This window comes from Microtus oregoni, unplaced genomic scaffold, assembly GCF_018167655.1.
Source record: "Microtus oregoni isolate MIOR12 unplaced genomic scaffold, Mior012 000009F_ref0000495, whole genome shotgun sequence".
Taxonomy (NCBI): Eukaryota; Metazoa; Chordata; class Mammalia; order Rodentia; family Cricetidae; genus Microtus; species Microtus oregoni.
Window position 1 is genome coordinate 20611114 of NW_024543068.1, and position 22747 is coordinate 20633860.

Here is a 22747-nt window from a genome sequence, read left to right on the forward strand (position 1 = left end):
AAAGCAGAGATTAAAGGGGGATAAGGACAGAAAGAAGCAAAGAGTGTTCCCAGACGGGAGGGTGCAGGGAGCTGAGAGGGACGGGCAGGGCTGAGCACTCCGATCTTGGTAGGAAGGACTGCAGATATACTGGAGACAGTACTCCCCTGCCTCCTCCAGCTGCTTCCCTCCTCTCTCCCGAGCTGCCTTCTCCACACCTTCCTGAGTCCTGTCTGCACCCTCCCCTCCTACCTACACACTGCCCAGACTCCCCCAGCTGCAAGGGGACCCAGTCCCATCAACACCACTCTTTAAACTGTTTCTCTTGACAGTACCCTTGTCTAACTGTGGTCCCAAAGCAGCAGATTCAACCTTCACAGACTCATCAAGCCTGTTTTGCCTGGACTGTGTGATACACTAACATAGTGGTTCTCAATCTTCCCAACACTGAGACCCTTTAACGTAGTTCCTGCAACCCTTTAAGACGGTGACCCCCTCACAACCATAAAATTATTTTCGTTGCTACTTCATAACTAATTCTGCTACCGTTATGAATCGTAATGTAAATATTTTTGGAGATGGAGGTTTGCTGAAGGGGTTGCGACCCACAGGTTGAGAACTGCTTAATGGGTCAGCCCTCCAGGGAATCCTTACTTCCCTTGGGATCAGTGGGAAAGAAGAGAAATAAACTCTAAGATATGTGAGATGATATAGAAGGAAGAGAACAAGTGTGCAAGGCCTAGCAGTGTGCACAAGACCCAGAAGGTGCTGGAACCAGCAAACACGTGACTTCAAATCAGAACTCCCTAGAAAGGTCAGCTGAGGCCCTCTTCCGGCACAGCGCTTTGATCTTGAGCAAGGGTAGCCTCCAATTCCCTGTCTTTGCAGTCAAGCCTGTGGGTCACAGCCATGGGCCCAGCCATCCAGAGATTGTCCCCAGGCTCTCACGTGTGCCCCAGGCCAGAACATACCTGTTCAGCGCATAGATGCTCTCTATGTTCCCAAAGAGGGCACTGACTTGCTCTGGCTTCAGGAGCCCGGGAGTGTCAATGATCTTCAAAAGGTAGTCCTATATGGAGAGAAAGTATGAGGACCCCGCACTTCCTCTTGGCTTGGTCACCCAACCCCCCAGCCACACCTTAATCCATACTGCAATTGTGAGGCTATGACACGAGATCACAGGCAGTGTGCGCTGTCCTGAGCCACGGGGATTTGCTCAAAAATTCAAGTCTACTTGGCAGCTTGGAATGCAACCTTATTTGGAAACAGGGTCTCGTAGATGTCATTAGTGAACCCTCTCAAGATGACATCATTTGATATTTAAGGAGGCACCAATGGCTGATGTCCTTCTAAAAGAAAGGGGCACAGGCGTAAGTCGGGTGATGGTTAGGAGCTAGGATAACGCAGTCCCAGGCCAAAGGACAACAGAGAAAATTAGCTCTGGCTTTCTGCAATCCCGGTACTTGGGAGGCAGAGTCAGGAGAACTGCCTTGAGTTAAAGGCCAGCCTGGGATACAGAGCAAAATCCTATCTCAAAAGAAGCCAAACCAAGAGGCTGGTGAGATGGAAAAAGCACTCGCCTAGTGACCTGAGCTCAACCCCTAGAGCCATGTAAAGACGGACGGAGAGAAGCGACTCCACAAAGCTGCCTTTTGACCTTCAGATGGGCACTGTCCACCCAGACACACACACACACACACACACACACACACACACACACACACACACCCCACACTTCCTCTGCCTCCTGAGTGCTGCAATTAAAGGCTTTGGCCACCATTCCCAGCTTTTAGAGTTATTTACTCATGTATTTTATGTATACGAGTGCTCTATCTTCATGCAGGCCAGAAGGGAGCAACAGATCCCCTTACAGATGGTTGTGAGCCACCCTGTGGGTGCTAGGACTTGAACCCAGGACCTCTGGAAGAGCAGCTAAGTGAGTGCTTTTAACCGCTAAGCCATCTCTCCAGTCCACACTTTTTTTTTTCTTACTAAAAACAAACAGTCTGAAAGAGAATTCATTTCTGGCACTTTAAGCCTGGAGGTTTGTGGTAATTTATGGCATAGCCTTAATGGACTCCCAGCCTGCTCCTCACCAGGCAGAGGGATCCTCAGCGGCAGGTATGTGTCACCTTTCCCTCTTTCCCTCTTTCCCTGTGTGCCTCACAGTGTGGAGCATGTACTTTTGCCAGCCCTATTCATTCTGCAGGCAAGGACCTGGGCCCATACCCAAGGCTCCACAGCCAGGAAACAGCACAGTGGGGAACCTGGATGAAACTGCCCAGGTTTCATCCCTGCAGAGTACCTAGGTCCCCCTACTCAGGCTAAAGCCTTTCTCTTTGCTACCACAATGCCCATTCCCCAAGCACCTACAAGAAATTCAATTATCCTACTTGAGTGATGGAAGGTGGCTCGGGGTCATAAGGAAGCATGAGAGGCCACAGTTCCCACCAGGCAGGTCCCCAAAGCTTCCTCCTGGCCTCATGGGAGGCAGATATACAGAACAGAGAGAGATGTCCAGGGGGAGCCTTCCATCCTGGGGCGGAGTCAGGTTGTACTTATAAGAGTTGGGCCACTGAAGAGACGCCCAGCCCCTCCCAGCCTCAGCACTCACCTCCACAATACTCCGCAGGTCCTGTACATACATGCGCTCTGTCTCCACAATCTCTCGCACCACCCGGCCCAGGTAGCTGAGCTTGTGGTGGGCAGGACTTGTCCCTGCACGGCCGTTGAAAGGGGAGAGGGGTCCCTTCATGTTCAGCCAGCCGCTGGAATTGTTGTTGCTATTGGGGACGTGCCGGCCCCAAGGGGAGCCTGTCCCATTCTGGGCTGAAGCCTCGGAGCTGGTGGGCTCCTCCATGGCACTGTGGCTGTCACGGGAGGAGCCAGATGAGGAAGTGGTGGACATTAGGCTGGGTGGACGCTCCTGGCTGCCATCTTGGTGGAGGGCAGTGGAGACGGGCATCCTGGCATCGCTGCCCGGGATTGTCACCTCGGGGAGATTCTGGAATAAAACAGACAGATGGAGGGTCAAATTCTGAGTAGCTACAGAATCCGAAAGAGGAAGGGAGGTTGCTGGAGACAGGGAGGGCACACAACGGGAAGTCACTGATAGCAGGTACAAAGTCCAGTTTGGGAAGATGAAAACAGCTCCAGAACGGATAGCGATGTGGGGACGACATGAAGGGACTTAATGTCACTGAACCACATTTACAAATGGTTAAGGTGGTAAACGTTAACGTTTATATATTTTACCACAACTTTTAAAAATAAGGTCAGTGAGATGGCATAGCTAGTAGAGGCTCTTGCCACCAGGTCTGGCAACCTGAGCTCCGTGTCACACAAGGTGAGAAAAGAGAACCGACACCCTGCAAGGTGACCTCCGACCTCCAAGTGTGTGCCACGGCATGCGCACGGCCTCCCAAATAAATGAATGGAGGTAATTTAACAAACAATACAAAAAAAAAGTCTAAACATCGAGAAAAGCCATTCCCTCAAAATAGGAATACTGACTGGCAAGGATGCTCAAGCTACATCCTTTCTGGATCTCAGCAGCTCAGCCTCTGTCTTCCCCAGGGTGGAGATACATGGTCTACACTAGGAGACAGTAAGTTCTCAGAAGAGCAGAGAGGGTCTACGGTACTTTCTAAAGAACTCAAAACGCAGTCCTAGGGACTGAGAATATAGCTCAGTTGATAACGCACTCACCTAGCATGCACGAGGCCGTTAAATTCAATTCTTAGCATCACATAAAACCAGGTATGGCTGGGTGGTGGTGGTATGCCTTTAATCTCAGCACTCAGGAGGTGGAGACAGGCAGGTGTGAATTTGAGGCCAGCCTGGTCTACAGAGTTAGTTACAGGACAGCCAGAGCGATACAGAGAAACCCTGTCTCAAAAACAAAAAACAACCTACTGGCATGGTGGCCCACCCCTGTCATTCCAGTACTACTTAGAGGCAAGAACATCAGAAGTTCAAAGTCATCCTCAGCCATCCAGTGAGTTCCAGGTTAGCCACAGCTTCATATCTAAAATCTATCATAAAAAAAAATGCAGAAAGGAAACTAGACAAACAAGCATTGCCACTTGGGCAGAGTGCTTGGCCTCTCGGGGCTTTACCTATAACAGTGTACCCCAGAGCTATGTCCTCAAGGTGATGCAACCTGCTGCCTGCCCTCGGAGCCTGGCACAGTGACTATTCCACAAATCATCAGTACATGATGATAAGGGCAGCTCTCAGAATGTGCATCCCGTGTGCCTGCCTATCTATGCTGGCCGTCATTGCAGGGGGATGAGCCAAAAGCTGTTTTGTTTTTGTTTTTTCGAGACAGGGTTTCTCTGCAACTTTGGAACCTGTCCTGGAAACTAGCCCCTTGAGACCAGGCTGGCCTCGAACTCACAGAGATCCGCCTGCCTGTGCCTCCTGAGTGCTGCAAAAGCTGGCTTTTTTTAAAAATGTATTTATATATTTATGTTTGTGTGTGTGTGTGTGTGTGTGTGTGTGTGTGTGCATGTGGAGGTCAGAGGACAACCTGTGGAAGTTGGTTCTCTCCTTCTGTCATTAATTTCATGTCTTCAATTAAATCCACGTCATCAGGTTTGGCACTTTCACCCACTGAGCCGTTCCACCAGCACAGGCTCTCAACAGTGTTACACCAGCATGTAATACTCCCCGAAAAATTGCTACATCTTGGAGCACCAGTGGCTCCACCTATACTGAGAGGAAAGAAAGGGGACGGCAAAGAATGAGCCAGTTTTACCCCTTGTCCCACTCCCAGGCACCGGGTGTAGGCAGGCGGCCCCTGACTCAGCCACACCAGGAAATTCCCCAGGGCTGAGCAACAGCTGAGTCTTCCCTCAGCACGGCTGGGCAAAGCGGCATAGAAGGCAGGAAGCTGCACCCAGGTGAGGCAAACACAGTCACAGGTGAACTTTATTCCCTGAGCAGATGGTACTGCTCACAACCCACTCCAGAGAGAACACCTCATACCTACCCACGGGACCAAAGCTGCCAGAACCCTCCATGGCTTGCTATTTCCTCAGGGGAGGCGCAGGGAAAAGAGGAGGAACCTGAGTCATTAGTTTGGTGAGGAGGACCCCAGGGACCTCTCTCACCTCTACTGTCCCTAGAACTCATAGGCTGCCAGACCAGCCTTGGCCAACAGGATCCACAACATGCAGTCGCCACTCCAGCCTGTTTTCTTGTGTCTCTACCCTGATGTAGAAACCAGGGCCTATGGACTCTGCCTTTTATACATGTTGCCGTCTCTGCCTGCCATTTCTCCTCCGTACCTACTCCACGTCGTTCTCGACCTTGCCGTCTTAGGCTAGACGTTCTCTCTCTAGAAGCCTCCCCATCAGCGGCAGACCTGGAGGCCTCTGCTGTGCACTCTTGTTGCCTCAAGTTTTCTCTTCTGTTAACTCACCGTAACTGTGACCAGCTTGAGGCCCTCTGCCCGGGGCTAACGGTTACACAAGCAGGGATCATCAGGACCAGTTTGGAGAGTAGCAATGGCAAATAAGTTGACTTTTTTTTTTGGGTGGGGGGCAAGGTTTTTTTCTCCGTTTTGTGACAGGGTCTCTAATACCCAAGGCTGGCTTCCAACTCCCAAGCACGTTCCTGAACGTCTGGTCCTCCTGCCTGCATCTCTGGATTCCTGGGATTACAGGAACAAGTCACCGACCTAACTTATGGGGTGCTGGGGCTCAACCCCGAGGCTTTGTGAACGCTAGGCAAGTAGTCTACCGATGGAGCCATATCCCCAGCCTGTTGCTTTATTAAGCTAAAAGTTGAGCGTGTTCAGACCCACTTATGGGTCAACACTAACCAGTCAGGCCCTTCTCACTGTCAGCATTTTGGCCCTGTGTCTCAGCTAAGGGATTTTGTGCAGAGCGAGGTGCCTATCACGTGACAAGTGACGGGCCAAGGGCAGCTCTAGGATTGGTGCTGGTGTTTGCCTCTGCCTACGACACAGGAAGCTAAGCCTTAGGGGGACCACGCAGGGCTACTTCCTCCCGCCCTCAAAGACTTCACGCTAACCAGCTGCACCCTTCTGCAGGGAGACTGGGCCCAAACTCTACCCTGACCTTGACCTCTAGTTCCATTGGTCCCAGCTGGAAAAACAACCAGGCAAAGACTTATGGCCTGAGACCTTTCCCAGATTAGCCCTGGGGTCATGTCAGCTCCTTTGGGGAGGCTAAACGGAAGAGACCCAAGTCCCCAAAGGATGTCACAGCCAGTAAGGTCATAAGCCTTACAGCCCTACCTTATCCCCACACGCACACACTATCAGGGGTTTACTCTATGAAAGGAACCTTCTGAGAGCCACTCGTAGGGACCCCACTTCTCTAGTTAAATACAGCTACCTGTTTGCAAAGCCAGCTGTCCTGATGAAAGCAGAAAGTACCTGCCTGAATCCCCCAGAGCCAAAACAAAACAGATCAGTCACTTGCTCAATGGTCTAAGAGCTGCAGGGCGCTGAGTCTGACCTATCCCTAACAACACCGTGCAGTGGGTGCTATTCTGAGTGCTCTTGTACAGATGCAGCGTGGAGCCCACCGGACTTGGGCATGTGGACTCCAGCCTCCACACTCTCACAGCCGCTACCTCCCTAAAGGACCTCACACCTGTCAGGGCCATAACAGATGCATTAGTCATGGCCCCTGGTTTCCAGGGCTTTGATGTAGGATAAGCTACAAGAGCATGGTGACCATCCAAAGGGCTGAGAAGGCTTGTCTGGATTTGCACCATGTGGATGGCCTCTGACAATCACTCTAGCATTGGAACAATACAGACTCTGGATCAAGGGTCATGGGCCACAGGCAGGCAGCGAGCAAGGATTCCCGGGGTCAGACGTTCCATGTCTCAGATGATACTGCTGTGATCTAGGGTCCTACGCATGATACAAGGTTCCCCTCTCCCAGGCAGGAGGCCACAAAGGGTTCAAAGAACCCAGAGTGGGGGTGAGTATGTGAGAGCAGGATTCAAGAGCGGATGGTCAGGCTGGCCACCCCACGTCACTGCTGTGTGTACAGTGCAGACTCCTAGGCCAGATCTTATCCAAATGCTCCCTTGGGCAGGGCAGCCTGTCCTTCCTACCCGATGAGCAGTACCCACCATGCAAGAGTCACCCTAAACCAGGACAAGCATTTGGTTCCTCAACCTTGTCTGTTCTGGTTTTGTTTTTTGAGACAGGGTTTCTCTATGTAGTCCTAGAACTCGCTCTGTAGACCAGGCTGGCCTCAAACTTAGTAGATCTGGTTGCCTCTGCCTCCCAAGTGTTGGGATTAAAGGTATGCACCACCATTGCCAGGCTTAAACTAAACTTGCCTCTGAAGAAGGCAGCAGTCAAGAGTCAAGCCCACCCGTCCCCAGCCAAGCCTCCAGATGTCTCCTGCAGAGGCCAAGTTCATCTTTCCGCACGATTCATCCCTGTCACCAATCCTTAAACCAACCTTCCAGGGAACCGACTCTCAAACCGTACACTATGAAGCCCTTTGAGCCGTTCCCCCAAAGAATCCAGGAACAGGAAGAGAAACTCACCTTTTCTCCCTTCCTTCCACTTCCTCCCCTCCTTCTCCATCTAAATTAAAATGTATCTACTCCCTTCCTCCATGCACACATATGTAAAGTGTATTCTCTGCCTCCTAAGGACCTTCCCCGGGCTCCCCAGGCAAGGAGGCAGGCAGGCTGCAACAGGTCCTTGGATTCCCAGCAGTAAACTGGAGCCAAGTCCCACACCTTTCCCTTCTAACTATGCCTCAGTACTGTGCCCTCAATGTGACCCAAAGGGGGAATACCCCAGGTCCCCAGACATAGCCAGTGTCTCTTGTGTTGTCCTCAGGCCTCCTCTCACTGAGGGAATTAAGACCCATTCTTCCCTCCACAAAAGATCCCCCCAAAGAACCCCCTGGAGCCTTCTGGAACTCTCTTGTTGAAGGTCCTGGAGAAACCCCCAAGAATTGGCCACATTCCCTTAGCCCATCTCTGGCAGGTAAGCGGAGAAGGCAGGAGAGGTGAAGAGCACGCTTGGCACAAACCCCAAGTCTGGCAGGTGGAGATGCTGGAGACGCCCTCAACATATTCTGGCTCACCTCACCCTTTCACCTATTGCCCTTCACCCAACACCCAAGAGCTGAAGCCCCACAGCACCACGCCTACCCAGCAGCCCAGAGAAAAGGGGTGGGGATAGGGTTCCAAAGGTAACTGGTCCCTGTGGCCCCCTTTGCACAAAGATGGCAGTCCTTCCCCAGAGATGGCAATACAGCCTCCATCCACTGGCCTTCTGGGCCTCCCATTCCAAACTCTCAAGAAAGGGGTAGCCAAAGGACCTTTGATCTTCCCCAGAGCAACCCCAATTCCACTTTCAGAACTTCCCTAGAGAGGTGCCAGGAGGAAGCCACAGAGAACAGGCCCAGCTTTTCCATTCAAACAGGGCAAGGAGCAACACAAACTTCCTCTGAGGTCTCAAGCAAGCTCCACAAACCGCTGGGCTGTGCTCTCCCCACAGCTCAGCATACCCCTGCATCATACTTACTTCCTAAGTGTTCCCAGAAGCCTCACTTTTGCTGGTCTGTTTTTAAAGCTACACACACCCCTCCAAGGTTCTCGAGGGAGGGAGGGCTCTGAGGAGGTGTGGCTCTCTGCCACTATCCCCAGTGTATTGCTCATGGGTCCATTCCACGCCTCCTAGAGATTCAAGAGCCCTGAGTCCCCGCGACACTCTCTGGGGAGTGATTGTGTTCAATGTGAGCAATGTGTTCTGGAGAGGTTGTGTGAACAGTGTGACCGGGGTTTCTGGGCCACCCAAACCCAGCCCAGCTGGCTCAAACTCATTTTCCCACCACCCAAGAGCAGCAGCAGCCCTTGGCTGAATGAGAGGCAGCAAGACCATGGTTGCTAGGAAGGACAGGACTGGTTGCCATGTCAGTGGGGTACTCCCACCTGAATTCCAGAGAAGGCCTGTCTGGGCCTCCAGACGGGAGTCCAGAAAACTCAGCTTGGCCTTGGAAGGGAAGGAAAGCCCCTGGCAATGGGATTCAGAGGGAGGAACACTCTCCTACTTCCTACTGCCCCTCCCCCCACAACCTAAGCCTGTGTTTAAGATGCTTTTTCTCATACTGGGAAGTCCCCCAGACCCCCTCCCTCTACACTAGGCCAACCATTGCTTGCTTTCAGAATCACTCTGCTTCAACCATTTCTAATCCCTCCAAATGTGCTGTGCCCCCCCCCCCCCGAAGACATCCTCATCCCAATCCTTGGAACCTGTAGCACCTAAACGTACTTCACACCGTGATCAAATAAAGGATGCTGAGGAAGGGAGACGACCTTGGATTATCTGAGTGAGCCCAGCACAATCATAAAAGGCATGCAGCAGAAGCCCGAGTCAGAAGTCTGTGGAGAGAGGCGACGCTGCTCTCTTTGACAGTGAGTCAGAGCTCCGAACACCCATGGGCCCAGAGTAAATTCTATCCTCCCTAACTTGAAGACTGGAGGGTTGCGGTGGAGAGATAGTTCAGTGGTTAAGAACATTTGCTTGTACAGAGGACCCAGGTTCAGTTCCCAGCACCCGTGTGGTGACCTCGTACATACATTCAGGCAAAACACTCATACACATAAAAAGAAAAAAATCTAAAGCAAAGTTTAATGCTAAAAAAAAGTGTGTGTGTGTGTGTGTGTGTGTGTGTGTGTGTGTTACAGCAGAATAGGAAGCTATTGTGCTTCTTTCCACTCTAATGATCCTGGGTATCACTTGACACATTGATCCATGAGGTTGATACAAGCAAGCGTTTCTTCTGGACTAAGTCTGAATGTCCACTGGGAGAGCTGCAAGACCAGACCTAGAACACCTCTCACCGTTCCCACAGTCAAGAAACAACTACACTGTGCTTGAGATTGAGACCTAACCTAGTTCCTCCTGGAAGGACTCAACATTAGTCACCGCCAGCAAGAGTCCCAGGAGCCAAGACAGCCAGCACCAGTGACTGATGGTTCACCCCGGCAACCTCGTCATACTTGGCTCGGCAGAGGCTGCCCTGCCATGCCACAGACTCAGCAATCAGTCATAAAAGACTGGAGGAAAGGCGAGAGCAGTCAAGTCTAGACACAGGACTGCAGTGATAAGGCCTCTCTATAAATATCCCCCCTCAAAAAAAATATATATATATAAAAGCAACCTATCAAGACATTTCACTCACCCAGAGGAAGGTAGATACTTTTGCTCACTGTTGGGGTTAGTCAGTTACAGCTTCTGGCAAATCTTGCCATTTACAGAAAAAAGATACAAAGTAGCAGGAGAGGAAGCAGGCAAGGCCTTGGAAGCAGCCAAGGTCCCAGAAGTCCGTGCTAGAGGCAACTGCAAACCTATTTCAAGTGCTCGGAAGCCACCACTTCCCTCATCTCTAGGTTTAAAAATGTTTTGTTTTGGTTTTTCATTGTTGTTGTTGTTGTTATTATTGTTTTGTATTTTGATTTTATGTGTATGTGTGGTTTGCCGGAATGTATGTCTGTGCACCACCTGCGTAACTGGTGCCCATGGAGTCCAGAAGAGGGCATTGGATCCCCTGGAACTAGGGTTACAGATGGTTGTGAGCCACCATGTGGGTGCTGGAAACTGAACCCAAGTCAGCAGTTCTTAACCACTGAGGTTCTCTCCCACCCCTCATCTCTAGATTTAAAGGGATCAGGTGGGGCTGGGGATGTCACTAATTGGTAGAGCACTTGCCTAACATGTACTAAGTCCTGGGTTCAATCTCTAGTATCTAGTATTTACACACACACACACACACACACACACACACACACACACACACACGGCATGGCACTCAAGTACAACCAGTACTACTTATTAGCAAACTTCAAGAACATGACTCCAAAACCCAGTCCTGAAAAATTACCCATGTTATTAGTCGTTGTGCCCCCCCATCCCACCCCCATTTGGGGAGCTGTTTGCTTTGAGGCCTAGAATAGGGCGATAGGGAACTAACTACAAAAGGAGAAAAGGAGCCACACCTTCAGAGCTACAGCATCTGCACCTGAGACGGCTTCAAAGGCACAGGAGACGCACAGCGGGAATCTACTGTGACCAGCAGAGTCCTCAGCGGCAGAGAGATGATGCGTGCATGAAACAGGTTAAAACGCACTGAATTTATACCACGGGTCTTGGAACCGGGTAGACCTGATTTGAAGTCTAGGTCATCTACTTTCCCACAACTATATGTGGCTTTCAATTGTCCAGCAGCAAAGTGGTTACAATACTGTCAATCTCACTGACTGTCACCAAGACTGGAGTACGCAGGCAACCTGCACATCAGCGAGCCCAACCAAGAACCCGAGGGAAAACACTAGCCCCAAAAGCACCAGGATGAAATATTTTTCTGCCTTAGACCTTAATTTTTACCCACCCATATCTCAAACTATGTCTCAGCAGGTAACGGCTTTGCCACCAAGCCAAATGACAGTGAGTTCAATCCCTGGAACACACATGTGCATGCAAAATAAATAAATAAATGTAAAATAAGAACAATAAAGGTTCAAGTCAAACTCGGTGAATCAGCCTGTGCTCTCCCTTCCCACTAAACCAGTGCTTACCCGTCTATGGTCCCAACACAGTTCAGACCATGATCTCATAACCTCACAAGAGCAGTTAGACTGATAGCCAGCACCAGCAAGCACAGGTCAGGGAAAGTCCCAGGGCTATCGCAGCGGGACACATTCCTCATCATTCCATAGGGTGGGACAGCTGGGTCCTGGGGAACCACCAGTCCAACAGGACAGTCAAAGCTTTGTAGGAGCAAAAGCACACATAAGCGACCAACCAATCCCATCCTTCACGTTAGTCCCTGGCTTTTAAGCGCAGCTTCAGGTGGAGCGTTAGGACAGGGGACAAAAGTCAACGCAGCAAAGAAGACAGCCAGTGTTCCCGAGTCACAGAGAATATCAAACAGAAAGAAGAATACAAAAGAGCCCAGGACTGCCGCCAGCTGCAGTGGTTTGGGTGAGAATGGCCCCCAAGAGGCTCAGACATTGAATGCTTGGTTCACAGTTGGTAGATTTGTTTACGAAGGATTAGGAGGTGTGGCCTTTGTTGGAGGAGGTGTGTCGCTGAGGGTGGGCTTTGAGGTTTCAAAAACCCAGGCCAGGCCCAGCCTTTACCCATCCCACCTCAGACCTATAAATCAGAAGTAAGCTCTCAGCTTACACCTAGTGCCCCGCCCGCTTGCCTGCCTGCCCAACTGCTTACAGTCCTGTTCTCTGCCATATGGTCACGGACTCACCCTCTGGAACTGTAAGCCAGCCCCCAATTAAACGCTTCTCTACTATAAGCTGTGTTGGGTATGGTGTCTCTTCACAACAACAGAACCGTAACTAAGACGCCTCTGAAGGGGCCCTAACTGTGTCCCCAACACACTGGATGTACCTCCAAGAGATACAAGGATGTACCCTCCTCAGAAATAACGATAGCTGCCCTTCCTTCCTAAGCTCTGAGATTCAGAATTCACTCACTCACCAAGTTTTTATTCAGTACCTACTGTAACAATGTATCGCACACAGACCCAACTCACAAGAGCTCCTTCTATTACCAAAAGAGGGTAAAGTGGCAGCATGGGCTAGGGCTCGGGGACAGCTAGGTGGAGGGCTTGCTAGCATGCTACAGGTCTCAGGTTCAAGGCCTTGTATCATGAAGATAAAACAAAAATCCAGAAAGTGGAGTTTATGAGCTGCTGGAGAGCTCCAGAAGCCTCCAGCTTAGAAACTCAACACTTCTGAGCGTGATGCTAGGCCCTGGAGACACTAAAATGAATGACACACTACCCTACCTTTGAAGAACTTGAACTCTAGAAGGAGAAAAGGCATGTATGCAGATCATCTACATAACAATGCCTTGAGAGCTAGCACAGAAATGAACAACGAAGACACAAAAGCTGCTCAGAGAAGGCCAAGTGTGCCTGGAACCCGCAAGCTTTGCAGGAAAAGGTGACATTCTGGCTGAGTCACCACTGATGACTAAGCCAGATGAAGAGATCTGAAAGGGTCAATGAAAGTCAGCTCCAGAGAAAGGCCTGGGATCCTGTGCATCCTAGGGGCATCTGAATTGTTTTGTGGGAAAAGGACTACTAGGGCAGGTCTGGAAGATCAAACACTGGGACAGGTGCAAACAGGTTCGGGAGACGAGGCGTGAGAATATGCACTAAAAAAACACCATCTGGGATGCAGACGGCAGCTACAGGTGTCCCAGGACCAAGAAGGGTTCCGAAAAGAATGCAGAGGCCCAGGAGGACCTGCTGACTTTCCACGGCGGATTTCTAGAAGAAAGCGAAGGGGGAGGGGACGGCAGAGAGAGCACCGGCTAAAAAGGAGCAAGAAATACTCGCATGCATGCAGCGGGGAAGATGTGTGATCTAAGATCAAGGCGGCATGATGCAATGCATAAATTAGGTGTTTCTGAAAGCAGGAAGAAGGGCTAGGATGTAGCTCAGTGCTCAACGGCTTGCCTGTCAGGAAAGCCTGGGTTTGAGATGGAGCAACACATAAAACTAGAGGTGGGAGCAGGAAGATGGGAAGTTAAAAGCCACCCTTAGCTACATAGGGAGCTTGAGTCTAGACTGGGCTATGAGACCCTATCTCAAAGAGGATAGACTACAAAGGGACTCTATCACCTGACACAATCCCTTACAACCTGAGGCCACTACCAACGGGGACCAGCCACTGAGATTCCAAGTAGTAGCTGGGAGGGAGTCTCCCTTTGGCAGTAGAGGCCCAGATCCCTCTTCTGGGCTGAGGAAGGGTCCATATGAATCTTAACATCTTGGGGGTCACCCCCCACCACGCGCCACCTTCCTTTCCCACACATCTGAACTGGGGGTAAGGCTGCCAGCAGTGTATCTCTCCCAGTCTCGGCTCCCTCCAAATTCTAAGCATGAGCCTTCAGGAAGGGAAACAAACTCCTTCCAGAACGTTGCAGTTAGTTAAACCATCAACTTCCTCACCCTGGCTCCTCCACAAGCCACCCTCTTCCTTCTCCTGGACTTCCACCAGGGGCCTTAGGATCCAAGCACAGGGTTAGGGGAGTGGCTTTTCCAAGGCAGGCCCTAGGGACTCACACACAAGTGTGACCTCACACACTTTCCTACCATGCAGAGCTGCAGCCCCAGACGAACCCCTCCACTCCCATCCCCCAGTCCCTCACATCCTGGCTAAGAGGCCTCAGTCAGAGAGGACTAAGGGAACTCATCCAACCAGTTTCCAGTCTAAGAGAGGAGCCTTCTCCCTTAGTAAAGAGCACACAAAGACCAGAATTTCGGCAGCTCCCTTACCTGTCGCCAAACCCCAGAGGCCACGCAGGACACTGGGCAAGGTGAGGCACAGCCCCGTGGCAGTCTACTCCGTGAAGAGAGAGGCCTTGATACCCAAGGGAAAGAGATAGTGATGCCCAAGCAAGGGTCTCTACCCCAGCTTCCTGCACCTGCTGCCCAGAGCTATTATGCAAAATGGGTGCTGGCCCCATCCGGCCTGGTACCCTTGAGGGTATCTAGGACCCACTTCTCACCTCCTCTACTAATGGTACCACTTGATTTCATCCAAAATAAACCACCTCCCTGTGTGGGCAAAGGAAACTTCAGGAAGAAGTGAGGAATTAGCTATGCTTTTCCCAATATGCATGTCATGTGTATGGGTATGAGGGCGGTGGGATCACCCCTCCCACCAACTGTGAATATTTGGAGGAGACACCACGGAAGTTCCCAAGTAAAGCGCTCCAAACGCTGCAGGATCGTCTGCCTGTTTCCCAATCACAAGACCAAACCTACTGGAAGCACCCAGGGCAAGGTAAAGAGGGGCCACTCATCTACCCCTGAACCAGGTTTGGCCCTCCATTTCTGAACCTCCGGGGGAGACTCTGCCTTCTGTCCCAAACCTATGGCTGTTCACAAGCCCCAGAGGTTGCCAGGCAAGGCTTAGATTCCCAGAGTCCCACCTACAGCCCACTTGGACCCCCTTGGCCTGGCCCCAGAGGGTACCTACCGCTTTCCTCAAAAGGGCTCCCATCCCAACACAAAGAGAAACACTGGGAAGGTGGCCAGGGGCTAGGGAGCTGCATTCTCTCCAGGAGTACGGCAGTCCAGCAGTTAACAGGCTCGGGCTGGGCGAGCAGCAAACTGCCACCAACAGCCTTGGGAATTAAAGTGCCCGCTGCCTCCCGTGAAATCTCTTCAATAAACGTCCTATTCAGATCCAGTTCCTCGTGTGGGTCATACTTGCTACATTTCTCTCATTCCAGATTGCTGGGGGGAGGAGCCACCAAGGAAATGCAGCTTCCTACCACAACTCAGCAGGTTCCCAATGGGTGAGGACCCGGGCCACAGCCCCAGGGGGTAAGCACGGTGCAGCCGAGGGCCACAAATATCTCCAGAGACTAAGCACATGGGATACTAAAATGCAGGAAGTCAAACACTGAAGACTCAAACAAAGCCAGATCAGTCACCAACACAACAATGCTCCATTTATGGGGCACCTTCCCCCACTCAGGCCGTGACAGCCCAAGGCTATTAACCCTCTGTCCGCACAACAGCAAGCTGGAGGGTGGAACAGAAGGCGTCAATATTATCCAGGTAAGGAAAACTGAGGCGCGGGCTGTTCCCAGACACAGAACTAAAATCTCCTGAGGGCATACAGGCACTGTTCGCTACACCCCACAACACTCCTCCACTCAAGACCATGCAGCTAGGGAAGTGGGGAGCCGGGGTTTGCTGGACTCCAGATCCCAGGGCAATCCATTCAGAAGCAACACACGCCTCCCCCTCCTCATACACAAGACCCAGGAGTCAGAGCCTAAAAGGAACCCGGGTAGACTGTCCCCTCAGGTACCCCCACGGGATATTTTTTTTTTTCCTGTTCCTTCAAAAAGTTTTCATTTCACTGGGGGAAAGTTCCCACACAGTGTGACAACCCCAGAAAGAGGCCCAGACAAAATCACCTGGGAATTGATAACAGACAGAAAGCACTTGTGAGACCAGCAGAAGACCAAACACAAAAGAGTGTCATTCTTCTGCCCACACACTCTGTGGTTGGGGGTGGGGGTGATCTGCACTCGTGAGGGACAAGAATCCTGAGGTGCTTCTGCATGCACCCTGCTATAAAACCACAGGTGGCAAGTCTGGGTCTTCCAGGTTTGCGCCCTTCATGTTCTCCAGGTCTTGTCAATTGTGCTGGCAGCCGCGTAAGGAATTACCAGAAGGTGCCTGATGTGTGTGGGCAATGTGGAGAGGGATGGCATTTTGTGGGTGACTGTGGTGAAGAAAGGCAAGAGGTATCCTCCTAGCGGAGGAGACAGAGATAGGCTTGGGAAGGCAGGCGGGGTGGGGGTGTTGCTCACTTGCCTGCTACCTGGCCATACTCAGCCCAGCTGAGGCTACAGAATCAAGACTGAAAAACCTCCCAGTGGTAGAATGCTTGCCTGGCATGTGGGAGGCCCAGGAATCGGTCTCTCAGCAAAGGTAGGGGATCCCTCATGTCTGATCACAGAATAAATCGTATGCTAGTGCAGGGGACAGCAGCCAGTAACACCAGCAATGCTTCTTGAAGAACTCAGGTGACGTGGGGCAGACGGCCAGACCAGTAAACAGTTAATAGATTTCAGTACAGTCCTAAGTGCCAAGCAGAAGAAAAAAACAGGAAAAACAGTGTCACTGGGGGGATGGGATCTTTGCAGGTAGAGGGGTGTGGATGAGGTGTCTCTGAGGTGACTGTTGAGACAGACACAGTAAACAGTAGCCTGACGGGCGAAGCCTTCTGGTCTTTTCCTCTACCCCACCTCAACCATCCACTTCCACTTGTGAGCCGCCCAGACCTAATCACCACCAATAAATACAGATTTGTAAAATTATCTTGCTTAAGTGCCCATCTCTCGGCATCCCGTGATTGCAAGGGGCTGGCAGGATGACCCCATGAGTAGCATTTTCTGCTTAAGCCCGATGACCTGAGCTTATCTCTGGGACCCACACAGTTGCAGAAGAACCAACTGCTGGAAGTTATCTTCAGAATTCCATATGCAGGCCACGGCATGAGCATAACCCCCAACACAGACACAGACACAGACACACACACACACACACACACACACACTAAACAAATAAGTAAGTAAGTGTAAAAAAGTAAATAAAAGCCCGACTTACAGAATAAATTCCAAGCCAGCCAGGTCTACAGTGAAACCCTGACTCAAAAAAAAAACAAAAGAAAAGAAAAAAAAGAAAGGAAAAGTATAAGAAACTACAGACAACTCCTCTATGCCAGTGAATAAAACAGTATAAACAATGCAAATTCTAGAACAACACGAACTACTGATGGGTCCAGGAGGAACAGACTCTGACGAGACAGATAGCAATTTGTAATTTTAAAAATTAAAATGAAAGTCCAGGACGAGAGGGCTTCCATGGTAAATTGTGGGAAACATTTAAAGAAACCATACCAATTATTTACAAACGTAAAAAAAAAAAAAAAAAAAAACAGGAAAGGGACCAACATTCCCCAAGTTATTCTGATTCTGTTGAACTGTGTTATCAAGGTCAAAAACATAAATAAGAAAGACCCAGACTGTAAAAAGTCAAATTATCTCTTTCTGGATGGCATGATACACAAAGTCCAATAAAAGATTTCAGCAATGTAACAGGACACAAAATCAATTCTAATAATCCCAACACTTAGGAGGCAGCAACTGGGGGGTGGGAGGGCTGTGCTGAAAAACCATCTGTGCTACAGAGTAAGTCCCAGGCCAGCCTGGGCTTCACAGCGAGACCTTGTTTCTAAAATCTACAAAGGATCTGAGCGAAGGCTCAGCGGTTAAGAGCACTTCCTGGTCGTGCAGAGGACCTGAGTTTAGTCCCAGCACTCAGCATGGGCAGCCATCTCCAGGATATCTGACACCCTCTTCTGGCCTCCACAGACACACAACACACGGCACACAATAAGATCTGTTCCTATACAATAATATCAATCTGGAAACGTAAAAAGACAACAACCCAAGGTAGAGAGATGGCTCAGCACACAAACACCAGAGTTCAGGTCCCTGGACCCTATGGAGAAGGAGGGAACGTCGGTTGTCCTCTGACCTCAACCCAATAAACAAATTTTTTTTAGATTTATTGGTGTATGTATTTTAAGTGTATGGATGTTGTGTCTACATGTATGAACACCAACAGAGGGCACCGGTTTCCATGAGACTATAGTTGTAGATGGTTGTGAGGAGCCATGAGGGTGTTAGAAACTGAACTCAGAAGCTCTGGAAGGGCAGTCAGGAGGTCTCTTAACCACTGAGCCATATCTCCAGCCATACAAATAAACGTTCTTTAAGTGGGGTGTGTGTGTGAGCACATCTTTAACCCCAGAAGCAGGAGGATCTCTGTGAGTTCAAGGCCATCCTGGTCTACATAGTGAGTTTCAGGACAGCCAGATCTAAGTGGAGAGACCTTGTCTCAAAAAACAAAAAAATAATAACTTAATAAATAATAAAAATACAAAAGAAAAAAGTACAAGACTGATACACGAACTAGAATATTGTTGAAAGAAATTAAGGAGCTGGGCAGTGGCACTCGGGAGGCGGAGGCAGGTCTCTAAGTTCGAGACCAGCCCGATTTACAGAGCGAAGGCCAAGACAGTCAGGACTACACAGAAATCCTGTCTCACAAAAAAAGAAAGAAAGAAATTAAAGAGCATCAAGTGAACAGAGTCATTCATATTCTATCCATATTGAACATTTAACACTGTTAAAAATGGCAGTTCTCTTTTTTTGGCAACTACTGACAAACTCATCTGCAGATTCGGGCTCCCTCGAAAGCACAGCCGTCATAAGAAGACATGAGCCAGAAGTACAGAATAGAGAGGACAGAGATAAAACTCCATTTACAGTCAATGGGTTTTTAACAAGATAATTCCGTTTAATTGGTGGGGTCCTGTTAGAGAAAGCAGGTCACAGTGAAGCAGAGGCAGGCGAATTCCCAGGAACGCACGGGACAGCTCAGTGTGCACAGCAGTGCACAAGGGACCCTTTCTTAAGCAAGGTCAAAGACAGGGAACCACATCCAAGGTTGTTGTGTGACCTCCACACACTCACACACATGAACATGCACACACACGCATACTCATACACAAAGGTTTTTTTAATTAAACACAGGGTTACCATATGACCCAACAATCCTACTCTTTGGTAAATCATTAACATATGCCCACACCAAGATGGTTCTGCATTACATAACCTAATGTCCACAGCTGCATTATTCACTTTTAAAATTTATTTACTTATTGGCAATGCCATGGGTCAAACCAGGAGCCTTGCGCATCGACTGAGTCTCACTGAGCTATGGTCCCATGCAACAGCACTACTCATAATAGCCAAAGAGCTGAAACAGCCTCATAAATAAATGTTTTTTTAAAATGGGGAGGGCCACACATCGAGGACACCAGGAGTGGTGGTACCTGCCTTTAATCCCAGCAGGGGGGGTGGGGGGGACGCAGAGCTCTGTGAGTTCAAGGCCAGCCTGGTCTACAGAGTGAGTTCCAGAACAGCCAGGGCTACACAGAGAAACCCTGTCTCAAAAAACAAAATATAAACAAAAAAAAAAAATTGAAGCAGAAATGTCCACGAGATGGTTGATAAACACACAAAATGTAATATATCCACCTAATACCAAGTTACTTGGCAATAAAAACTGAATTACTTTCTACAACACGGCACATGTTAGGAGTCACTGATGAAGTGGAAGCCCAGCAAAGGAAAGCCTGCCATAAAGACAAAGAGTATAAAACTTGACTTATACAACCTGCCCAGAATAGGCAACTCTAGAGAAACAGGAAGTACTCCAGTAGCCTCCTGGAGCCGGGGGCTGGTGAAAACGGGAAATGACTGCTATGGAGACAGGTCTTTTCTGGAAGTAATAATAATGTTATAAAATTAGATAGCAACAGTCACCCAACTCTGCTGACGATACTAAAAATCAATGAACTATATACACAGTGTATGGGTGACTTTTAATATATGTGAAATACACCTCAATGAAACTCTAAATAATAAAGAAAGAAAAAACATTAAGGACAAGTCGGCAGTATAGACTGTCCAATAAGCAATGGAGGGCGGACCTTGGGGGAGGGGGGAGTTGGCTAGTGTTGAAAAAAGTAAATAAAATCATTTGCATCTTCCAAGGTTAACCATGGTTATAGACAAGGTTCTTGAAGCAGTCTGTGACCATGATGAAATCCAGAGCAAAGCTCAGGCATCAGTGCATATGCTAAAGCTCTTTCTTGTCCTGCCAGGGCCCAAAACCAGCAACCAGAAAATACAGTCCAGGCACATTTAAAATGGGAGTAAGTGGGAAAAATCTCTAACACCTTATTCCTATAAAAAATGAGAAGCCGGGTGGTAGTGATGCACACCTTTAATCCCAGCACTTGGGAGGCAGAGGCAGGCGGATCTCTGTGAGTTCTGAGGCCAGCCTGGTCTACAAGAGCTAGCTCCAGGACAGGCACCAAAGCTACAGGAAATACGTCTTGAAACCCATCCCACACACACCAAAAAGAAAAAAAGAGAGAAATAAGTATGAAAACCTACTATGCAGGATCATCAGGCGCCAAGACCACACAGTTCAGCATCCTCAGCAGAGCTCAGAACCCACACAAAGGAGCGAATTCCTGTGGATAGATGAGAGGGCAGTTCCTCCCTGTCATTCCCCCCCCCCCTCAGAAAATGCCAGTAGGTGCAGAAGATGCCTGGGAAGCGTGCTTGTCTTGACAGAGGCAAGCACCACCCCGGGATACCTGGCAGACTGTTTTTGTGGAACTCATTCCAACTCGACTGAACCCAAACCCCGGGCCCCAACCCCACGAAGACAGCCCAGAGAAGAGTCCAAAAGACCACACCTGCAGTTTCAAAACACTGAGAGCGCTAAGAGCTCCGGGCGCGGGAGTCACTAGGAAGTTCAAATCCTGAGCTCGGGGTGTGGCGGAGATGGCTGGCTTTCCCAGCAGACAGAGGACCCTGGGCTCACTTCCAATGCCACCAAAAAAAAAAAAAAAAAAAAAAAAGAAAAGAAAAAGTTTTTAAAGGATAAGGAAAGTTCAAATTTGATCTTTTTGAAGTGTCAGCATGGCAATCCTGGGCAGTTCACCAGACCCTGAAAGGACTTGGGGGCTGTGAGATCACTACCCAGTTCTCAACATCTCCTAAGATCCCAACCAATCTGACTAGGAATATTAAAAAAAAATAACTTATTTTTATTCTATTTGCACTGGTATTTTCCCTTCATGTCTGTGTGTGGAGTCAGAGACAGCTGTTAGCTGCCATAGGGTGCTGGGAACAGAACCTGGGTTCTCTAGGAAGAGCAGCAGTTAGCGCTCTTAACCGCTGAGCCATCTCTCCAGCCCCGACTGGGGAATCTTCAAAATGATGTTTTACACCTCCTTGCCTCTCCTAACCGTAGTCAGGGTTAAGGGTGCACAGTTTCACCTTTTCTTCATGAGTCAGGGTCACAGCTGCTAGCCAAGCATCCATCATCACTAATGAGCCCCAGGTGGAAGGTGTGTCAAGCCATTCCCTGCAAACAAATGACCCTGGGTCCTTCCGCTAGCCACGGCCTTTCCTGGCGTTTCTGTTTCGGCCTGCTTTCATTGCCAACTCGCTGACCCACAGTGGCTTCCCTTTCTCTTTGGGCTTCCTCAGGGCTCTCACTGCTACCTGTCTGCAATGGGCTCCGACAGAAGACACAGGTTAGGGGGAGAAGTGAACCGGGCTCTGGGGAGGCTGGTGTGGATTTCACAGGCATCTCAACCCCTGGCTATGAGCAGATGAGCAGGAAGGTGAGGGAGGTTGCCAAGCAGCTGGGTGGGCGTGGTATTATGGGATATTATGGGACCTGTATTCAAAGCTATAAGCACACCTTGCTGTCCTCTTCCGGCCCCGTTTGCATGGCGGTAAACTCAGCAGCAGGCCTAGGAATCTGGGTCCCAGCGACTCCAGGTTCCCTTATGCTTTGCAAGCTGCAAGAATACCTGGCTGCCTGCATCACTGCCTTGCCAGGTTAAAATTAGAATCTTAGGTCCTGATCGCTCACTTCAAGCCAAGAACAAATCATTTGTAAACCAGGCATAGTGGCTCACATCTGTAATCCCAACACTCGGTGGACGAGGCAGGAAGACTGAGTTCAAGGCCAGACTGGAGATCAGAGAGATGCAAACAAAAGTGAAGGTGAAACCTGAGGTTTAGCACAGAGCAGCATAAGCTTATCTGACAAGTATTTACTGTAATCCTACCATACGCAGACACTGGGGATGTAGCAACGACCTACATAGAGGCTGCAAGAACACTGGTTCCCCTTTCCCTACAATAAATATTTGTCATCTGTTGCTCAAGTCTCTGGTTTATACACACACACACACACACACACACACACGAAAGAGAAAGACAAGACAGGGACAGAAAGAGAGAGAGGGAGAGAGGGAGGAGTGTCTTCATAGCCATAAGAGTAAAAGCTATGAGTTGTTTTTTTTTTTTTTAAAGCTCATTTATTTTTGTCATGTGTACAGGTGCTCTGCCCGCATGGACATCTGTGCATCACAGGTGTGCAGCGTCTGTGGAGGCTAGAAGAGGGCATCCTATCCTCCGCAACTGGAGTCGCCAAACAGGAATCAAACCCAGGTCCTCTGGAAGAACAGCCGGTGCTCTTAATCACTGAGCTGTCTCTCCAGCCCCTAGCTTTAAAAAAAATAAATAGGCCAGGCAGTGGTG

General features: G+C 49.6%; 1 protein-coding gene across 8 annotated transcripts in view; it reads right to left on the minus strand.

Annotated features, from left to right (window-relative positions):
• The window catches only part of Plekhg3 (pleckstrin homology and RhoGEF domain containing G3), a 43802-nt gene that overhangs the window by 15302 nt on the left and 5753 nt on the right, over window positions 1-22747 (minus strand). For all 8 annotated transcript variants that reach the window (XM_041658196.1, XM_041658194.1, XM_041658193.1 and 5 more), the window contains exons 2-3: window positions 2594-2983; window positions 951-1048 (exon numbers count right to left, since the gene is read on the minus strand). In XM_041658196.1, the coding sequence (XP_041514130.1) occupies window positions 951-1048; window positions 2594-2944 (449 nt within the window). In that variant the 5' untranslated portion in view covers window positions 2945-2983. The remainder of the gene's footprint in view (window positions 1-950; window positions 1049-2593; window positions 2984-22747) is intronic.